The sequence below is a fragment of the Scyliorhinus torazame genome, chromosome 8 (genome assembly GCF_047496885.1).
Source record: "Scyliorhinus torazame isolate Kashiwa2021f chromosome 8, sScyTor2.1, whole genome shotgun sequence".
Lineage (NCBI taxonomy): Eukaryota > Metazoa > Chordata > Chondrichthyes > Carcharhiniformes > Scyliorhinidae > Scyliorhinus > Scyliorhinus torazame.
Window position 1 is genome coordinate 75,214,603 of NC_092714.1, and position 16,892 is coordinate 75,231,494.

At 53.3% G+C, this 16,892-nt stretch overlaps 2 protein-coding genes across 4 annotated transcripts in view; both read left to right on the forward strand.

Moving 5' to 3' along the window:
- efhc2 (EF-hand domain (C-terminal) containing 2) overlaps positions 1 to 16,892 on the forward strand; it is a 232,602-nt gene that overhangs the window by 35,315 nt on the left and 180,395 nt on the right. The gene's annotated exons all lie outside the window — the stretch shown is intronic.
- On the forward strand, positions 1,692 to 16,831 carry LOC140427953 (histone H3.3A-like). The gene is made up of 3 exons (XM_072513840.1): positions 1,692 to 1,911; position 1,962; positions 16,455 to 16,831. The coding sequence occupies exons 1-3, from the start codon at positions 1,742 to 1,744 to the stop codon at positions 16,692 to 16,694; spliced, it is 411 nt and encodes a 136-aa protein (XP_072369941.1). The 5' UTR covers positions 1,692 to 1,741; the 3' UTR covers positions 16,695 to 16,831.

Below are 16,892 nucleotides of genomic sequence, written 5' to 3' on the forward strand. Positions count from 1 at the left end.
GATCCGCGCGTGGAGCGTGGGGGTCGAGCGAGAGCTTGTCGGGTTTCAGAGCAGCCTCCATTATAACTGTAGTATATTAAATTGATGCACTAAGCGTCAAGAACCACAAAGACATGTGAGACTTTAACTAAGGCTTTAATATACTACATGGGAGGCTTACCCGACACAGACGACCCCAGACAGAATGGGGCCGGTCCCAGAAGTGGGTTCTTATACTTAACTCCTGGGGGAGTGGCTAAGGCGGAGCTCTCCGTGGCCAGGTCGGGTTACCTACCGGTGACCGAACCTCTACAGAGCTACAGTACAATACACAGTATTACAGGGCCACGTTACACACAACTATTATATACAATGTACAATAGTAGGGAAGTACAGTGGTGTATCACCACAGCTTGTTTGGCTGAGCTACCTCCCCGGAATTTTTTTTTTAACGTGTGGACTACGGTACAGAGTTTTGTTTTTTTTTGTTGTGTTTTTCTTTCGGAGCCTGTAATGTCATGGAAGGCGAGCGCCAGCTCGGGATTTTGCTGCAGGCTTGTGAAGTGTGTCCATTGGGAGTGATCTGGAGTCTGACATGTCCCGCAGCACCGGATGCAGTACCTTCTGAGCAACGTCTGGTGTTGGGTGCTTGGCGTTTCGTCCGTCGTTGTTTCGTACTGCTGGCAGAGTGGTCCACTGGGGAGTCCATTCTCGAGGTGGTCGCCGCCCTTTTGGAACGTCATTCTGGTCGTGAATGCGGAGTTGTGTTTGGAAGACTGTTCTGCAGCTGCTTGGAGTGTGCGATTTGGAACAGTGATGATTTGCCTGCGAGCTGACAGTTATTGTACGACTGCATGTTTTGTGCCTAGCGACTCTGGTGTGTAGTTGACTGGACATTCCATATGTGACTTCTGGCAGCTTGCACAGAGCCCTGCTATTTTTTTTATTTTTATTTTTTATTTGCGCTGTGTGGTAAACACCACTAGTAACACATTGCATGTATTACGGTACTGCTACTCTATTACAGGTACAGTGGTAAATCCCTGCCTGCTAGCTCCTCCCAGCAGGCGGCGTATAAAAGTGTATGCTCTCCTGCGCTGCTCCCATTCTGGTTCCAGCTGCAGGAGACACAACATCTTGAGCAATAAAGCCTCAATTGTTTCACCATTCTCGTCTCGTGGTAATTGACGGTACATCAATTTATTGCACAAGATTTTGCAAAGACAGACTTCCTAATCAAGCCTGATCGCCTGCAGCTGAGCCCTCACGCAGCCAACGCCACGTCCGCCTTCGATCACTGGCTAGCCCGCTTTGAAGGCTACCTCAGGGCAGCCACTGAAGAACTCTCGGACCCGCAGATGCTCCAAGTCCTCTACTCACGGGTGAGCCCTGAAATTTTTCCCCTTATCCGGGATGCGCCCACCTACACAGAAGCGATGATGCTACTGAAAGGACATTACATTAAGTCGGTGAATCAAGTGTACGCCAGGCACCTCCTGGCCACGAGACGGCAACTCCCAGGGGAGACTGTGGACGATTTCTTGCAGGCCCTACAGATTCTTGGCAAGAACTGTAACTGCCAGGCAGTTTCGGCAGTCCAACACACCGAACTATTAATCAGAGACGCTTACGTCACGGGCATGAAGTCTACGTACATTCGCCAGCGACTATTGAAAGGGGGTACGCTCGATCCAGCTCTTTGTGAAGGCTGGAGCTACTGTAACAAACTTTAAGGCCCTAGGACAACTCGGAAGGAAGGAAGATGGCTCGTACCAAGCAAACTGCCCGTAAATCTACTGGTGGCAAAGCACCAAGGAAACTGCTGGCAACAAAAGCTGCCCGTAAGAGTGCACCGTCCACCGGCGGTGTGAAGAAGTCTCATCGTTACCGCCCAGGTACTGTGGCCCTCCGAGAAGTCAGACGCTACCAGAAGTGGGCAGCACGGTAGCATTGTGGATAGCACAATTGCTTCACAGCTCCAGGGTCCCAGATTCGATTCCGGCTTGGGTTACTGTCTGTGCGGAGTCTGCACATCCTCCCCGTATGTGCGTGGGTTTCCTCCGGGTGCTCCGGTTTCCTCCCACAGGCCAAAGATGTGCGGGTTAGGTGGATTGACCATGATAAATTGCCCTTAATGTCCAAAATTGGCCTTAGTGTTGGGTGGGGTTACTAGGTTATGGGGATATGGTGGAGGTGTGGACCTTGGGTAGGGTGCTCTTTCCAAGAGCCGGTGCAGACCCGATGGGCCGAATGGCCTCCTTCTGCACTGTAAATTCTTTTTAAAAAAAAATATATTTTATTCAAGTTTTTTGGCCAAACATAACAATACGTACGTAGTGTTTCTTTTACACAACAATAAAGCAATATAAATAACCGTGGCCAGTTTTAAACAAATAAATAAGTAATATATAAACAAAAACAAAAAAACAAAACTAAATGGCAACTGCCTTGTCCAAAATAAATACTCTCCAAAAATACAATCCAACAATCCAATATACAATTACATATACCAAATAACTATACATATACAATAACATCCCTGAGAGTCCGTCCGATTCCTCCTCCCCCGCCCCCGAAGGGTATGTCTCTGGGTTGCCAGACACGGCAGAAACAGTAAAAATTTTGGGGCAACTGCAGGATAAACAGGGCCTCTTCCAGCATGCAGGCGGGGGAAGGGCAAGCTTAAAGCTGCAAGCTGACCTGAGGGCCTGTATCAAAGGTGAATTCTAGCAGCAGAGGGAACAACTGTGAAAAGACCTCATCAAGGCCACTGAAGGGACTTCCGGTTGCGGTGATGCCTAGCTAGCCGCACGCTTCGGCGGCTCCAGCTCCGACGGACCTTCGGGCTCTTTTAAGAGCCCCAACGGGGAATTTTTAGACGACGCAACCCGGTGTGGGGTGTGTGAGAAGGGAGTCCCCCCCCAAACGAAGGAGGGAAAAAACCGGCGGCGGCGGCTGCAGCGCGAGGAATCGTCGACCAAAGGGTCAGAAAGAGAGAAGTACAAGATGGCGGCGGAGAAAGCGCAGGCAACATGGGGGCCTGAGCAGGATGAAATTGTGAGACGGTGCGTGGAGCTGCTGAAGAGGGAGGTGCTGACCCCGTTGCTACAGGCAATTGAGGGGCTCAAGGAGACATTAAAGACCCAGGAGACAGAGCTCCGCGTGGTGGAGCAGAAGGTGACAGATATTGAGGACGAGATCCTGGGCCTGGCGGTTAAGACACAGACGCACGAGGCACTTCATAAAAAGTGTACTGAAAGGATCAAAACCCTAGAAAATGGAGCGCGAAGGAAGAAACTTCGGATACTGGGTCTCCCTGAGGGTGTGGAAGGAGTGGACTGTGGAGCGTACGCAAGTACGATGCTGAGCTCACTGATGGGTCCTGAGGCCCCTACGGGCCCCTTGGAGGTGGAGTGGGCAAATCGGATTCCGGCGAGAAGACCAAAAGCGGGAGAACCACCCAGGGCGATAATCGTGCGATTTTACCGCCTTAAGGATAGAGAAGAGGTCCTGAGATGGGCTAAAAAGGTGCGGAGTAGCAGATGGGAGAATGCAGTGCTACGGGTATAGCAGGATTGGAGTGCGGAGGTGGCGAGAAGGAGGGCGAGCTTCAACCGAGCCAAAGAGGTGTTGCATAAAAGGAAGGTGAAGTTCGGGATGCTGCAGCCGGCAAGACTATGGGTCACGTATCAGGAGAGACACCATTATTTCGAGACGGCGGAGGAAGCATGGACCTTCATCAAAGAAGAGAAATTGGATCGGAACTGAGGGACTGATGCTGCAGGAAATGTTATTGTTAATGTTATGGTTGAAGTTAATTGAGAAGTAAATTGGGAAGGGGGGAGACATTGGGGAAATGTGGGCGCCGGTGAGGGGGGAAAGACGGGACATAGTTGGAGAATGGGGAAGGGGAGAGGGAGGGGAAAGGGAGCTGCGCCATAAGAGGCGGGTCAGGTAAAGGGATGTTCCCGCGCCAGAAAGAATAAGGCGGGAAGACAGGCGCAAGGCGGATGGGAGTTCCCCACACGGGGGGTCGAGGAGTGAGCAGGAGTAGCCGGGGTCAGTTGAAGTCAGCTGACTTACGGACGTAATATGGGGGGAGCAATCATGCTAGAAAGAGATCTAGCGGGGAGGGGGGGAGGGAGGGGGGAGGAACAACTGGGTTGCTGCTGCGGAAATCCAAAAGGAAATGGCTAAAGAGTGGGTGGGCGGGGATGGTGTGCGACGCTGGGGGAGCGAGCGGGAGCGCGGAGGCGGGATATAGGACTGGCCTAGAGAAGGTAATGGCTAGTCGACACGGGAGGGGGGCAGGTAGCCCCCTAGTGAGGCTGATCACGTGGAACGTGAGAGGCCTGAACGGACCGATAAAAAGGGCCCGAGTGCTCGCGCATTTGAAAGGACTAAGGGCAGACGTGGTTATGCTCCAAGAGACGCACCTAAAGGTGGCGGACCAAGTTAGGCTAAGGAAAGGATGGGTGGGACAGGTGTTCCACTCAGGACTGGACGCAAAGAATAGAGGGGTGGCCATTTTGGTGGGGAAATGGGTAGCATTTGAAGCAAAGAACATCGTAGCAGATAGCGGAGGTAGATATGTAATGGTGAGTGGCAGGCTGGAGGGAATGGAGGTCGTGTTGGTTAATGTGTATGCCCCAAACTGGGACGATGCGCGATTTATGAGACGGATGCTGGGGCGTATACCGGACCTGGAGGTAGGAAACTTGATTTTAGGAGGGGACTTTAATACGGTGCTGGACCCGGGTCTAGATAGATCCAGCTCAAGGACCGGAAGAAGGCCAGCAGTGGCCAAGGTACTTAAGGGGTTTATGGACCAAATGGGGGGAGTGGATCCATGGTGATTTCTTAGACCTAGGGCTAGGAAGTTTTCCTTCTCCCATGTCCATAAAGTGTACTCCCAGATAGATTTTTTTGTTTTGGGAAGGTCGTTGATCTCTAGGGTGGAAGAAGCTGAGTACTCAGCCATAGCGGTTTCGGATCATGCCCCACATTGGGTGGACCTGGAATTAGGAGAGGAAAGGGAGCAGAGAACACTCTGGCGATTAGATGTGGGACTGATAGCGGATGAGGGAGTGTGTGCAAGAGTGCGGGGGTGTATTGAGAGATACCTGGAGGTCAATGGCGACGGCGAGGTCCCTGTGGGAGTGGTATGGGAAGCACTAAAAGCGGTGGTCAGAGGAGAGCTGATCTCCATTGGGGCCCACAAAAGGAAAACAGAGGCCAAGGAAAGGGAAAGATTACTGGGGGAGATTTTAAGGGTGGATAGGGAATTTGCAGAGACCCCGGAGGAGGAATTGTACAGGGAGAGGAGACGACTCCAGACGGAATTTGACCTTCTGACCACCAGAAAGGCGGAGGTACTGTGGAGGAAGGCACAGGGGAGGAGGTATGAATATGGGGAAAAGGCTAGTCGCCTGTTGGCTCATCAATTGCGAAAGAGGGCAGCAGCGAGGGAGATAGGAGGAATTAGAGACGAAAGGGGAGACACGGTGCGAAGGGCAGGAAAGATAAATGAGGTGTTCAAGACCTTCTATGAGGAACTGTATAGGTCTCATCCCCCAGAGGGAGAGGAGGGGATGCGGCAGTTCCTGGACCAATTGAGGTTCCCGAAAGTGGAGGAGCGGGGGGTGGTAGGCCTGGGGGCACCGATTGGGGTGGACGAGGTTATTAAGGGACTGGGAAGCATGCAAGCAGGGAAGGCCCCAGGACCAGACGGGTTCCCGGTGGAGTATTACAGAAAATATGTGGACTTGTTGGCCCCGTTGATGGCGAGGACGTTCAATGAGGCCAGGGAAGGGGGGACTCTACCCCCGACGATGTCGGAGGCGACGATATCGCTAATTTTGAAGAGGGACAAAGATCCGTTACAGTGCGGGTCCTATAGACCTATTTCACTCTTGAACGTGGACACCAAATTGCTGGCAAAGGTACTGGCATCGAGGATAGAGGACTGTGTCCCGGGGGTGGTGCACGAAGACCAGACAGGGTTCGTAAAAGGGAGACAACTGAATGTTAACGTGCGACGACTATTAGGGGTGATAATGATGCCCCCAGTGGAGGGGGAGGCAGAGATAGTGGCGGCAATGGACGCAGAGAAGGCATTTGATAGGGTCGAGTGGGAGTATTTATGGGAAGTGTTAAGGAGGTTTGGGTTTGGGAACAGGTTTATTAGCTGGGTTAGACTTCTTTATGGGGCTCCAACGGCAACCTTAGTTACAGGTCGACATAGATCGGAGTATTTCCGACTATATAGGGGAACAAGACAGGGATGCCCGCTGTCTCCATTGTTGTTCGCGTTGGCAATTGAACCTCTGGCCATGGCGTTGAGAGACTCCAGGAAATGGAGAGGGGTGATTAGAGGGGGAGAAGAACACCGAGTCTCGTTATACGCGGATGACCTATTGTTATACGTGTCGGACCCAGCGGGGGGGATGATAGAGGTTATGCGAATTTTGAGGGGGTTCGGGGATTTCTCGGGGTATAGGCTAAACATGGGGAAGAGTGAATTATTTGTGATACATCCAGGGGACCAGAGTAGGGAGATAGAAGGCTTGCCTCTAAGGAAAGTGGAAAGAAACTTCCGATACCTGGGGATTCAGATCGCTAGGAGCTGGGGAACCTTGCACAGACTTAATCTGACACGGTTGGTGGAACAAATGGAGGAGGACTTCAAGAGGTGGGACATGCAGCCTCTATCGCTGGCGGGCCGGGTGCAAGCAATTAAGATGATGGTCCTCCCGAGGTTCTTATTTGTATTTCAATGTCTCCCTATACGAATCACCAAGACCTTTTTTAATAAAATAGACAGGAGCATCACGAGCTTCGTGTGGGCAGGGAAAGTTCCGAGAGTAAGGAGGGGGTTCCTTCAGCGTAGTAGGGACAGAGGAGGATTGGCACTACCGAACTTGGGCGATTATTATTGGGCCGCCAATGTGGCAATGATACGTAAATGGATGATGGAGGGTGAGGGAGCGGCGTGGAAAAGACTGGAGAGAAAGTCCTGTAAAGGGACGAGTTTAGAGGCGCTGGTGACGGCGCCGCTACCGATCTCACCTAAAATGTTTACCACGAACCCGGTGGTGGCGGCAACATTGAATATCTGGGGACAGTGGAGGCGACAGAGAGGGGTGCGGGGAGCCCTGGTGGGGTCTCCAATCAGGAACAACCATAGGTTCGCCCCAGGAAGAATGGATGGAGGATTTCGGAGCTGGTACCAGTTGGGAATTAGGAGGGTGGGAGATTTATTTATAGATGGGACTTTTGCGAGCTTGGGAGCATTGGAGGAAAAGTATAAGTTGCCCCGGGGAAATTTCTTGAGATATATGCAGGTGAGGGCGTTTACTAGACAACAGGTGAGGGAATTTCCGTTGCTCCCGACACAGGGGATACAGGACAGGGTGCTTTCAGGGGTGTGGGTCGGAGAGGGCAAGGTGTCAGAGATTTACCGAGAGATGAGGGAAGAGGGGGAGGAATCGGTGGGCGAACTAAAAGGAAAGTGGGAAGAAGACCTAGGGGAGGAGATAGAGGAGGGTATGTGGGCTGATGCCCTAAGCAGGGTAAATTCCTCTTCCTCATGCGCCAGGCTTAGCCTGATTCAATTTAAGGTGCTACATAGAGCACACATAACGGGAGCAAGATTGAGCAGGTTCTTTGGAGTGGAGGACAAATGTGGGAGGTGTGGCGGGAGCCCGGCAAACCACGCACATATGTTTTGGGCGTGCCCGGCACTGGAAGGGTATTGGAAGGGAGTGACGGGAGTGATTTCGCGGGTGGTGAAGGCCCGGGTCAAACCAGGCTGGAGGTTAGCTCTATTTGGAGTTGCAGAAGAGCCGGGAGTGCAGGAGGCGAAAGAGGCCGACGTTGTGGCCTTTGCGTCCCTAGTAGCCCGGCGCAGGATCCTACTCATGTGGAAGGAGGCAAAACCCCCCGGACTGGAGGCCTGGGTAAATGATATGGCGGGGTTCATTAAACTGGAGCAGATAAAGTTTGCCCTGAGAGGATCGGCTCAAGGGTTCACCAGGCGGTGGCAGCCATTTCTCGACTACCTAGGGGAACGTTAGAGGGAAGACAGATAACCAGCAGCATCAACCCAGGGGGAAGGGGGGGGGGGTTAGTTTAGTTTAGGTCAAAGATAAAGGGGTTTTGTTACTTGTGTGTTGTTAAAAATTTCTGTATTGTTATTGTTGCGTTTGCTTTGTAAGAGGGGAAAAATTGTTGTTTGGGAAAAAAATTTCAATAAAACATATTTTAAAAAAAACAATATCCTGCGCCGGGCTACAAGGGACGCAAAGGCCAACACGTCAGCCTCTCTCGCCTCCTGCACTCCCGGCTCTTCTGCAACCCCAAATATAGCCAACCCCCAGCTTGGTTCGACCCGGACCCCCACCACCTTCGAAAGCACCTTTGCCACCCCCACCCAGAATCCCTGTAGTGCCGGGCATGACTAAAACATGTGGGTGTGATTCGCTGGGCCTCTCAAGCATCTCGCACACCTATCCTCTACCCCCAAAAACTTACTAAGCCGTGCTCCAGTCATATGCGCCCTGTGTAGCACCTTAAATTGTATCAGGCTTAGCCTGGCACACGAGGACGATGAGTTTACCCTACGTCGGGCATCAGCCCACAGCCCCTCCTCAATCTCCTCCCCCAGTTCTTCTTCCCATTTCCCTTTCAGATCATCTACCATGATCTCCCCCTCGTCCCTCATCTCCCTGTATATGTCCGCCACCTTACCGTCCCCCACCCATGTCTCTGAGATCACTCTATCCTGCACTTCCTGCGTCGGGAGCTGCGGGAATTCCCTCACCTGTTGCCTTGCGAAAGCCCTCAATTGCATATACCGAAATGCATTCCCTTGGGGCAACCCATATTTCTCCGTCAGCGCTCCCAGACTCGCAAACGTCCCATCTACAAATAGATCTCTTAGTTGTACTACCCCAGCTCTTTGCCATGCTCCAAATCCCCCATCCATTCTCCCCGGAACGAACCTATGGTTGTTTCTTATCAGGGACCGCACCGAAGCTCCCGTCCCTCCCCGATGCCGTCTCCACTGCCCCCAAATTTTCAATGTAGCCACCACCACCGGGCTTGTGGTGTATTTCTTTGGTGAGAACGGCAACGGCGCCGTCACCATTGCTTGCAGGCTAGTCCCCCTGCAGGACGCCCTCTCCAATCTCTTCCACGCCGCTCCCTCCCCTTCTCCCATCCACTTACACACCATTGAAACATTGGCGGCCCAGTAGTACTCACTTAGGCTCGTAGTGCCAGCCCCCCCCCCCCCGTCCCTACTACGCTGCAAGAATCCCCGCCTCACTCTCGGTGTCTTCCCAGCCCACACAAAACTCATAATGCTCTTCTCAATTCTTTTGAAAAAAGCCTTCGTGATCACCACCGGGAGGCACTGGAACTCGGGAGGACCACCATTCTAACCGCCTGCACCCTACCTGCCAATGACAGGGACACCATGTCCCATCTCTTGAAATCCTCCTCCATCTGTTCCACCAACCGTGTTAAATTGAGCCTATGTAATGTACCCCAATTCTTGGCTATCTGGATCCCCAGGTACCGGAAGTCCCTTGTTACCTTCCTCAATGGTAAATCCTCTATCTCTCTGCTCTGCTCCTCCGGATGCACCACAAATAACTAATCACTAATACCACCGCCTTCCCCATGTTCAGTTTATACCCTGAAAAATCCCCAAACTCCCCAAGTATCCGCATTATCTGTGGCATCCCCTCCGCCGGGTCCGCCACATATAGCAACAAATCATCCGCATACAGAGATACCCGGTGTTCTTCTCCCCCCCTAAGTACTCCCCTCCACTTCCTGGAACCCCTCAGTGCTATGGCCAGGGGTTCAATCGCCAATGCAAACAATAAAGGGGACAGAGGACATCCCTGCCTCGTCCCTCTATGGAGCTGAAAATAGTCAGACCCCCGTCCATTCGTGACCACGCTCGCCATCGGGGCCCTATACAGCAACTGTACCCACCTGATATACCCGTCCCCAAAGCCAAATCTCCTCAACACCTCCCACAAATAATCCCACTCCACTCTCTCAAATGCTTTCTCGGCATCCATCGCCACCACTATCTCCGCTTCCCCCTCTGGTGGGGGCATCATCATTACCCCTAGCAGCCTCCGTATATTTGTATTTAGCTGTCTCCCCTTCACAAACCCAGTTTGGTCCTCATGGACCACCCCCGGGACACAATCCTCTATCCTCATTGCCATTACCTTGGCCAGAATCTTAGCATCCACATTCAGGAGGGAAACGGGCCTGTATGACCCGCAGTGCAGCGGGTCTTTTTCCTTCTTTAGGAGGAGCGATATCGTTGCCTCTGACATAGTCGGGGGCAGCTGGCCCCTTTCCCTCGCCTCATTAAAGGTTCTCATCAGTAGCGGGGCCAGCAAGTCCAAATATTTCTTATAGAATTCAACTGGGAATCCGTCTGGTCCCGGGGCCTTCCCCGCCTGCATGCTCCCAATCCCTTTCACTACTTCCTCCGTCTCAATCTGTGCTCCCATCCCCACTCTCTCCTGCTCCTCCACCTTAGGAAATTCCAGCTGATCCAGAAAGCACATCATTCTCTCCTTCCCGTCCGGGGGCTGCGCTTCATATAATCTTTCATAAAATGCCTTGAACACTCCATTCACTCTCTCCGCTCCATCTCTCCCTCCTCATCTCTCACCCCCCCTATCTCCCTCGCTGCTCCCCTTTTCCTCAGTTGGTGGGCCAACAACCTACTCGCCTTCTCCCCATATTCGTACTGTACACCCTGTGCCTTCCTCCATTGTGCCTCTGCATTACCCGTAGTCAACAAGTCAAATTCTACATGTAGCCTTTGCCTTTCCCTGTACAGTCCCTCCTCCGGTGCCTCCGCGTATTGTCTGTCCACCCTCAGAAGTTCTTTCAACAACCGCTCCCTTTCCCTACCCTCCTGCTTTCCTTTTTGTGCCCTAATAGATATCAGCTCCCCTCTAACCACTGCCTTCAGTGCCTCCCAGACCACTCCCACCTGTACCTCCCCAGTACCTTTCAATACACCCCCTCACCCTTAAACACACCCCCTCATCTGCCAATAATCCCATGTCCATTCTCCAGGGTGGAAGCTGTTGTTTTTCTTCCCCTATCTCCAGGTCCACCCAGTGTGGAGCATGATCCGAAATGGCTATAGCCGTGTATTCCGTCCCCGTCACCTTTGGGATCAGTGCTCTTCCCAAAACAAAAAAATCTATTCGTGAAAATACTTTGTGTACATAGGAGAAAAACGAAAACTCCTCACTCCTAGGTCTACTAAATCTCCAGGGATCTACTCCTCCCATCTGCTCCATAAAATCCTTAAGCACCCTAGCTGCAGCCGGCCTCCTTCCGGTCCTGGACCTCGATCTGTCCAGCCCTGGGTCCAGCACCGTATTAAAGTCTCCACCCATTACCAACTTCCCCACTTCTAGGTCCGGGATTCGTCCTAACATACGCCTCATAAAATTGGCATCATCCCAGTTCGGGGCATACACGTTCACTAATACCACCGCCTCCCCTTGCAGTTTGCCACTCACCATCACGTATCTGCCCCCACTATCCGCCACTATAGTCTTTGCCTCAAACATTACCCGCTTACCCACTAGTATGGCCACCCCCCTGTTTTTTGCATCTAGCCCCGAATGAAACACCTGCCCCACCCATCCTTTGCGAAGTCTAACCTGGTCTATCAGCTTCAGATGCGTCTCCTGAAGCATAACCACATCTGCCTTAAGTTTCTTTCGGTGTGCGAGTACCCGTGCCCTCTTACTCGGCCCGTTCAGCCCTCTCACATTCCACGTGATCAACCGGGTTGGGGGGCTCTTTACCCCCTGTGGTAGTATGCATTAGGGGTCATGTGGGACTGTTAAGCCGTGGTGCTATTGGCTGACAGATCCCGGGTCCTGGTTGGCTGTTGATCCCTAGCTCCGCCCTGAAGGCAGAGTATAAGAACCCGGACTTCTCCCCGCAGCTCCAGTCTGTTGCTGAACTGCGGGGAACAAGTCACGCTTAATAAAGCCTCATCGACTTCATCTCTATTCGTCTCTCTCGTAAGTCATTGTGCGCTACAATTTATTAAGCGTGACTTGTTCCCCGCAGTTCAGCAACAGACTTCCAGTGCAACCTGTAGAGCCTAACGTTTCAATTCGGCGGCCCAATACCCCCACTCACTATCTGCGGCCTCGCAACCCTCAAAGTTGAACCGCCATCCTTGTTTGCAAACCTCACCCCGGATTACAAACCCGTCGCCACTAGGAGCAGACGGTACAGCGCCCAGCACCGGACATTTATCCGGTCCGAAGTCCAGTGGTTGCTGAAGGAAGACATAATCCAGGCCAGCAATAGTCCCTGGAGAGCACAGGTGGCAGTAGTAAAGACCGGGGAGAAGCAAAGGATGGTCATAGACTATAGCCAGACCATCAACAGGTACACACAGCTAGATGCGTACCCTCTCCCCCGCATATCCGACAGGGTAAATCGGATTGCCCAATATAAGGTCTTCTCCACTGTGGACCTCAAGTCCGCCTATCACCAGCTCCCCATTCGCCCAAGTGACCGCAAGTACACAGCCTTCGAGGCAGATGGGCGACTATACCACTTCCTCAGGGTCTCATTTGGCGTCACAAACGGGGTCTCGGTCTTCCAACGGGAGATGGACCGAATGGTTGATCAACACGGGTTGCAGGCCACATTCCCGTATCTCGACAACGTAACCATCTGCGGCCACGATCAGCAGGACCACGACGCCAACCTCCAAAAATTCCTCCAGACCGCAAACGCCTTGAACCTCACATACAATGAGGACAAGTGCGTGTTTAGCACAAACCGGCTGGCCATCCTGGGATACGTAGTGCGCAATGGGATAATAGGCCCCGACCCCGAACGCATGCGCCCCCTTATGGAATTTCCCCTTCCCCACTGCTCCAAAGCCCTGAAACGCTGCCTGGGTTTTTTTTCATATTACGCCCAGTGGGTCCCTCAGTATGCAGACAAGGCCCGCCCACTAATATCCATCCGTGGCCTTCTTCTCCCGAACCCTCCACGCCTCAGAAATTCGCCACTCCTCAGTGGAAAAGGAAGCCCAAGCCATAGTGGAAGCTGTGCGACATTGAAGGCATTACCTGGCCGGCAGGAGATTCACTCTCCTCACTGACCAACGGTCGGTAGCTTTCATGTTCGATAATGCACAGCGGGGCAAAATTAAAAATGACAAGATCTTAAGGTGGAGGATCGAGCTCTCCACCTTCAACTACGAGATCTTGTACCATCCCGGAAAGCTGAACGAGCCGTCCGATGCCCTATCCCGCGGCACATGTGCCAACGCACAAATAGACCGTCTCCAAACCCTCCACGAGGACCTCTGCCACCCGGGGGTCACTCGGTTCTACCATTTTATAAAGTCCCGCAACCTCCCCTACTCTGTGGAGGAGGTCCATACAGTCACCAGGAACTGCCACATCTGCGCTGAGTGCAAACCGCATTTTTTCAGGCCGGATAGAGCGCACCTGATCAAGGCTTCCCGTCCCTTTGAACGCCTCAGTCTGGATTTCAAAGGGCCCCTCCCCTCCACCGATCGCAACACATACTTCCTGAACGTGGTGGACGAGTACTCCCGTTTCCCTTTCGCCATCCCCTGCCCCGACATGACAGCGGCCACAGTTATTAAAGCCCTTAGCACCATATTCACACTGTTCGGTTGCCCCGCATATATCCATAGTGACAGGGGGTCCTCCTTCATGAGTGACGAGCTGCGCCAGTTCCTGCTCAGCAAGGGCATAGCCTCGAGCAGGACGACCAGCTACAACCCCCGGGGGAACGGGCAAGTAGAGAGGGAGAACGGCACGGTCTGGAAGACCGTCCTACTGGCCCTACGGTCCAGGGATCTCCCAGTTTCACGGTGGCAGGAGGTCCTCCCGGACGCTCTCCACTCCATCCGGTCGCTGCTGTGTACCACCACTAACCAAACGCCTCATGAGCGCCTCCTTGTCTTCCCCAGGAAGTCCTCCTCCGGAACGTCGCTGCCGACCTGGCTGGCGGCCCCAGGACCCATCTTGCTCCGGAAACATGTGCGGGCGCACAAGTCGGACCTTTTGGTCGAGAGGGTTCATCTCCTCCACGCGAACCCGCAGTACGCCTACGTGGCGTACCCCGACGGCCGACAGGACACGGTCTCCCTGCGAGACCTGGCGCCCGCCGGCAACACGCACACCCCCCCGACACCGATCACCCCCTCCCTGCCACCGGCGCACCCCGCGACCGCCCCCTTCCCGGGAGGATCGGTCCTCCTCCCATGTCCGACCAGGAGTGAAACAGAAGCAGACACCGAAAAGCTCCCGGAGACGACAACGCGGGAACAAGCACCTGCACCACCACCGGGGTTGAGACGATCGACAAGGAAGACCAGACCACCCGCTCGACTCGTGGCATCAGTGTAACACAAGAATGTTGTTGGACTGTAACGAGAATGTTCTTTTCCTCTTACGAATATTGTAAATAGTTCACAAACCCTGTACATAGCCCAGTGTCGGGCATTGAAAGGACATGCCAAAAAAAAAAAAAAAATGTTTTCCTCCCAGGACCAGCCTTGTAAACCCCTACCACCATGCGAAGCACCACCCCGCCAGGTTCATTTTTAACAAGGGGTGAATGTGGTAGTATGCATTACGGGTCATGTGGGACTGTGAAGCCGTGATGCTATTGGCTGACAGATCCCGGGTCCTGGTTGGCTGTTGATCCCTAGCTCCGCCTTAAGAACCCGGGCTTCTCCCCGCAGCTCCAGTCTGTTGCTGAACTGCGGGGAACAAGTCACGCTTAATAAAGCCTCATCGACTTCATCTCTATTCGTCTCTCTCGTAAGTCATTGCGCGCTACACCCCCCCCCCCCCCCCTTGACGACTAGCCATTTCCTTTTTCAATCCAGCTCCTCATCCGGTTCCCACGTAGCTGTATCCCCCCCAGGCGGTGCCCCCCCGCCCCGACCTCCCCCTTCCATACCAGCTTCCCCTTCTCCCCAGCAACAGCAACCCAGTTAACCCCCCCCCGCCCCGCTAGATCCCAAGCTAGCGTAATTGCACCCCCCATGTTGCTCCCAGAAGTCAGCAAACTCTGGCCGACCTCGGCTTCCCCCCGTGACCTCGGCTCACACTGTGCGAGGCCCCCTCCTTCCTGCTTCCCTGTTCCCGCCATGATTACCATCCCGCGCTTCCCTTTTGGCCCCGCCCCCAATGGCCGGCACCCTCAGCTCCTCATCCTCCCTCACCCCCTCCCCCACGACATGGGGAAGAGAGAGAAGTTACAGGGTCGCAGGTTTAATAACTTGGGAAGTCCTCTCTTCCCCCTTTTCCTCCCTTCATCCCACAAATTCACCCCCCCACTTTTGTCCCAAACGTTCTTTTTCTGGCCCGCTCACTCCAGCTTCTCCTCGACAATAAATGTCCACGCCTCATCTGCCGTTTCGAAGTAGTGGTGTTTCCCTAGATGTGTGACCCACAGTCTTGCCGGTTGCAGCATTCCGAATTTGACCTTCCTTTTATGCAACACCGCCTTGGCCCGATTAAAGCTTGCCCTCCTTCTCGCCACCTCCGCACTTCAATCTTGATATACGCGGATCACCGCATTCTCCCACCTACTGCTCCGAGTTTTCTTTGCCCATCTGAGGACCATCTCTCTGTCCTTATATCGGAGAAATCTCACCACTATTGCTCGAGGAATTTCTCCAGCCCTCGGTCTTCGCGCCATAACCCAATAGGCTCCCTCCACCTCCAGCGGACCCGTCGGGGCCTCCGATCCCATTAACGAGTGCAGCATCGTGCTCACATATGCCCCGACGTCCGCCCCTTCTGCACCTTCGGGAAGACCAAGAATCCTTAGATTCTTCCTCCTCGCATTATTCTCCAGCACCTCCAGCCTTTCCACACATCTTTTGTGTTGTGCCTCGTGGATCTCCGTTTTCACCACCAGGCCCTGTATGTCGTCCTCATTCTCAGCAGCCTTTGCCTTCACGACCCGAAGCTCCTGTTCCTGGGTCTTTTGCTCCTCCTTTAGCCCCTCAATCGCTTGTAATATCGGGGCCAACAGCTCCTTCTTCATCTCCTTTTTGAGTTCATCTACGCAACGCCGCAGGAACTCTTGTTGGTCAGGGCCCCATATTAAACTGCCTCCTTCCGACGCCACCTTGCTTTGTGCCTGCCTTCCTGGCCGCTGCTCTAGAGGATCCACCGCAATGCGGCTACTTTCCTCTCTTTTTTCCATCCGTGTCCAGGGGGCTTCCCTTCTGGATTACCGCACAGTGTTATTTGCCGTTAAAATTGCCGATGGGGCTCCTATTAAGAGCCCAAAAGCCCGTTCCACCGGGAGCTGCCGAAACGTGCGACTCAGCTGGTCATCGCCGCACCCGGACGTCCCTGCACTGTAAATTCTATGATCTATGATCTATGAAGTCCACTGAGCTTCTGATCCGCAAGCTTCCCTTCCAGCGCCTCGTCCGTGAAATTGCTCAGGACTTCAAGACCGACTTGCGCTTTCAAAGTGCTGCCATTGGCGCCTTGCAGGAAGCAAGTGAAGCCTACCTGGTGGGAATGTTCGAGGACACCAACCTGTGCGCTATCCATGCCAAGCGCGTGACGATCATGCCAAAAGACATACAGCTAGCTCGTCGCATCCACGGGGAGCGTGCTTAAACCTCCTATTACCTTGGGCAGGGGGTGGGGGGTGGGGGGAGCTAGCATTGAAATCTTCCCCTTTTAATCCCAACTTTTCAACCTCCTAACCTCGTTCCTGCCCCCCACAAAAATAATAAAAGAATAAGTTAAAATCAGTCTATTCTTCCTATCTGGTAGTAGTTTATCATTTTTTTCCTCAGGAGGGTGGTGTGGGTG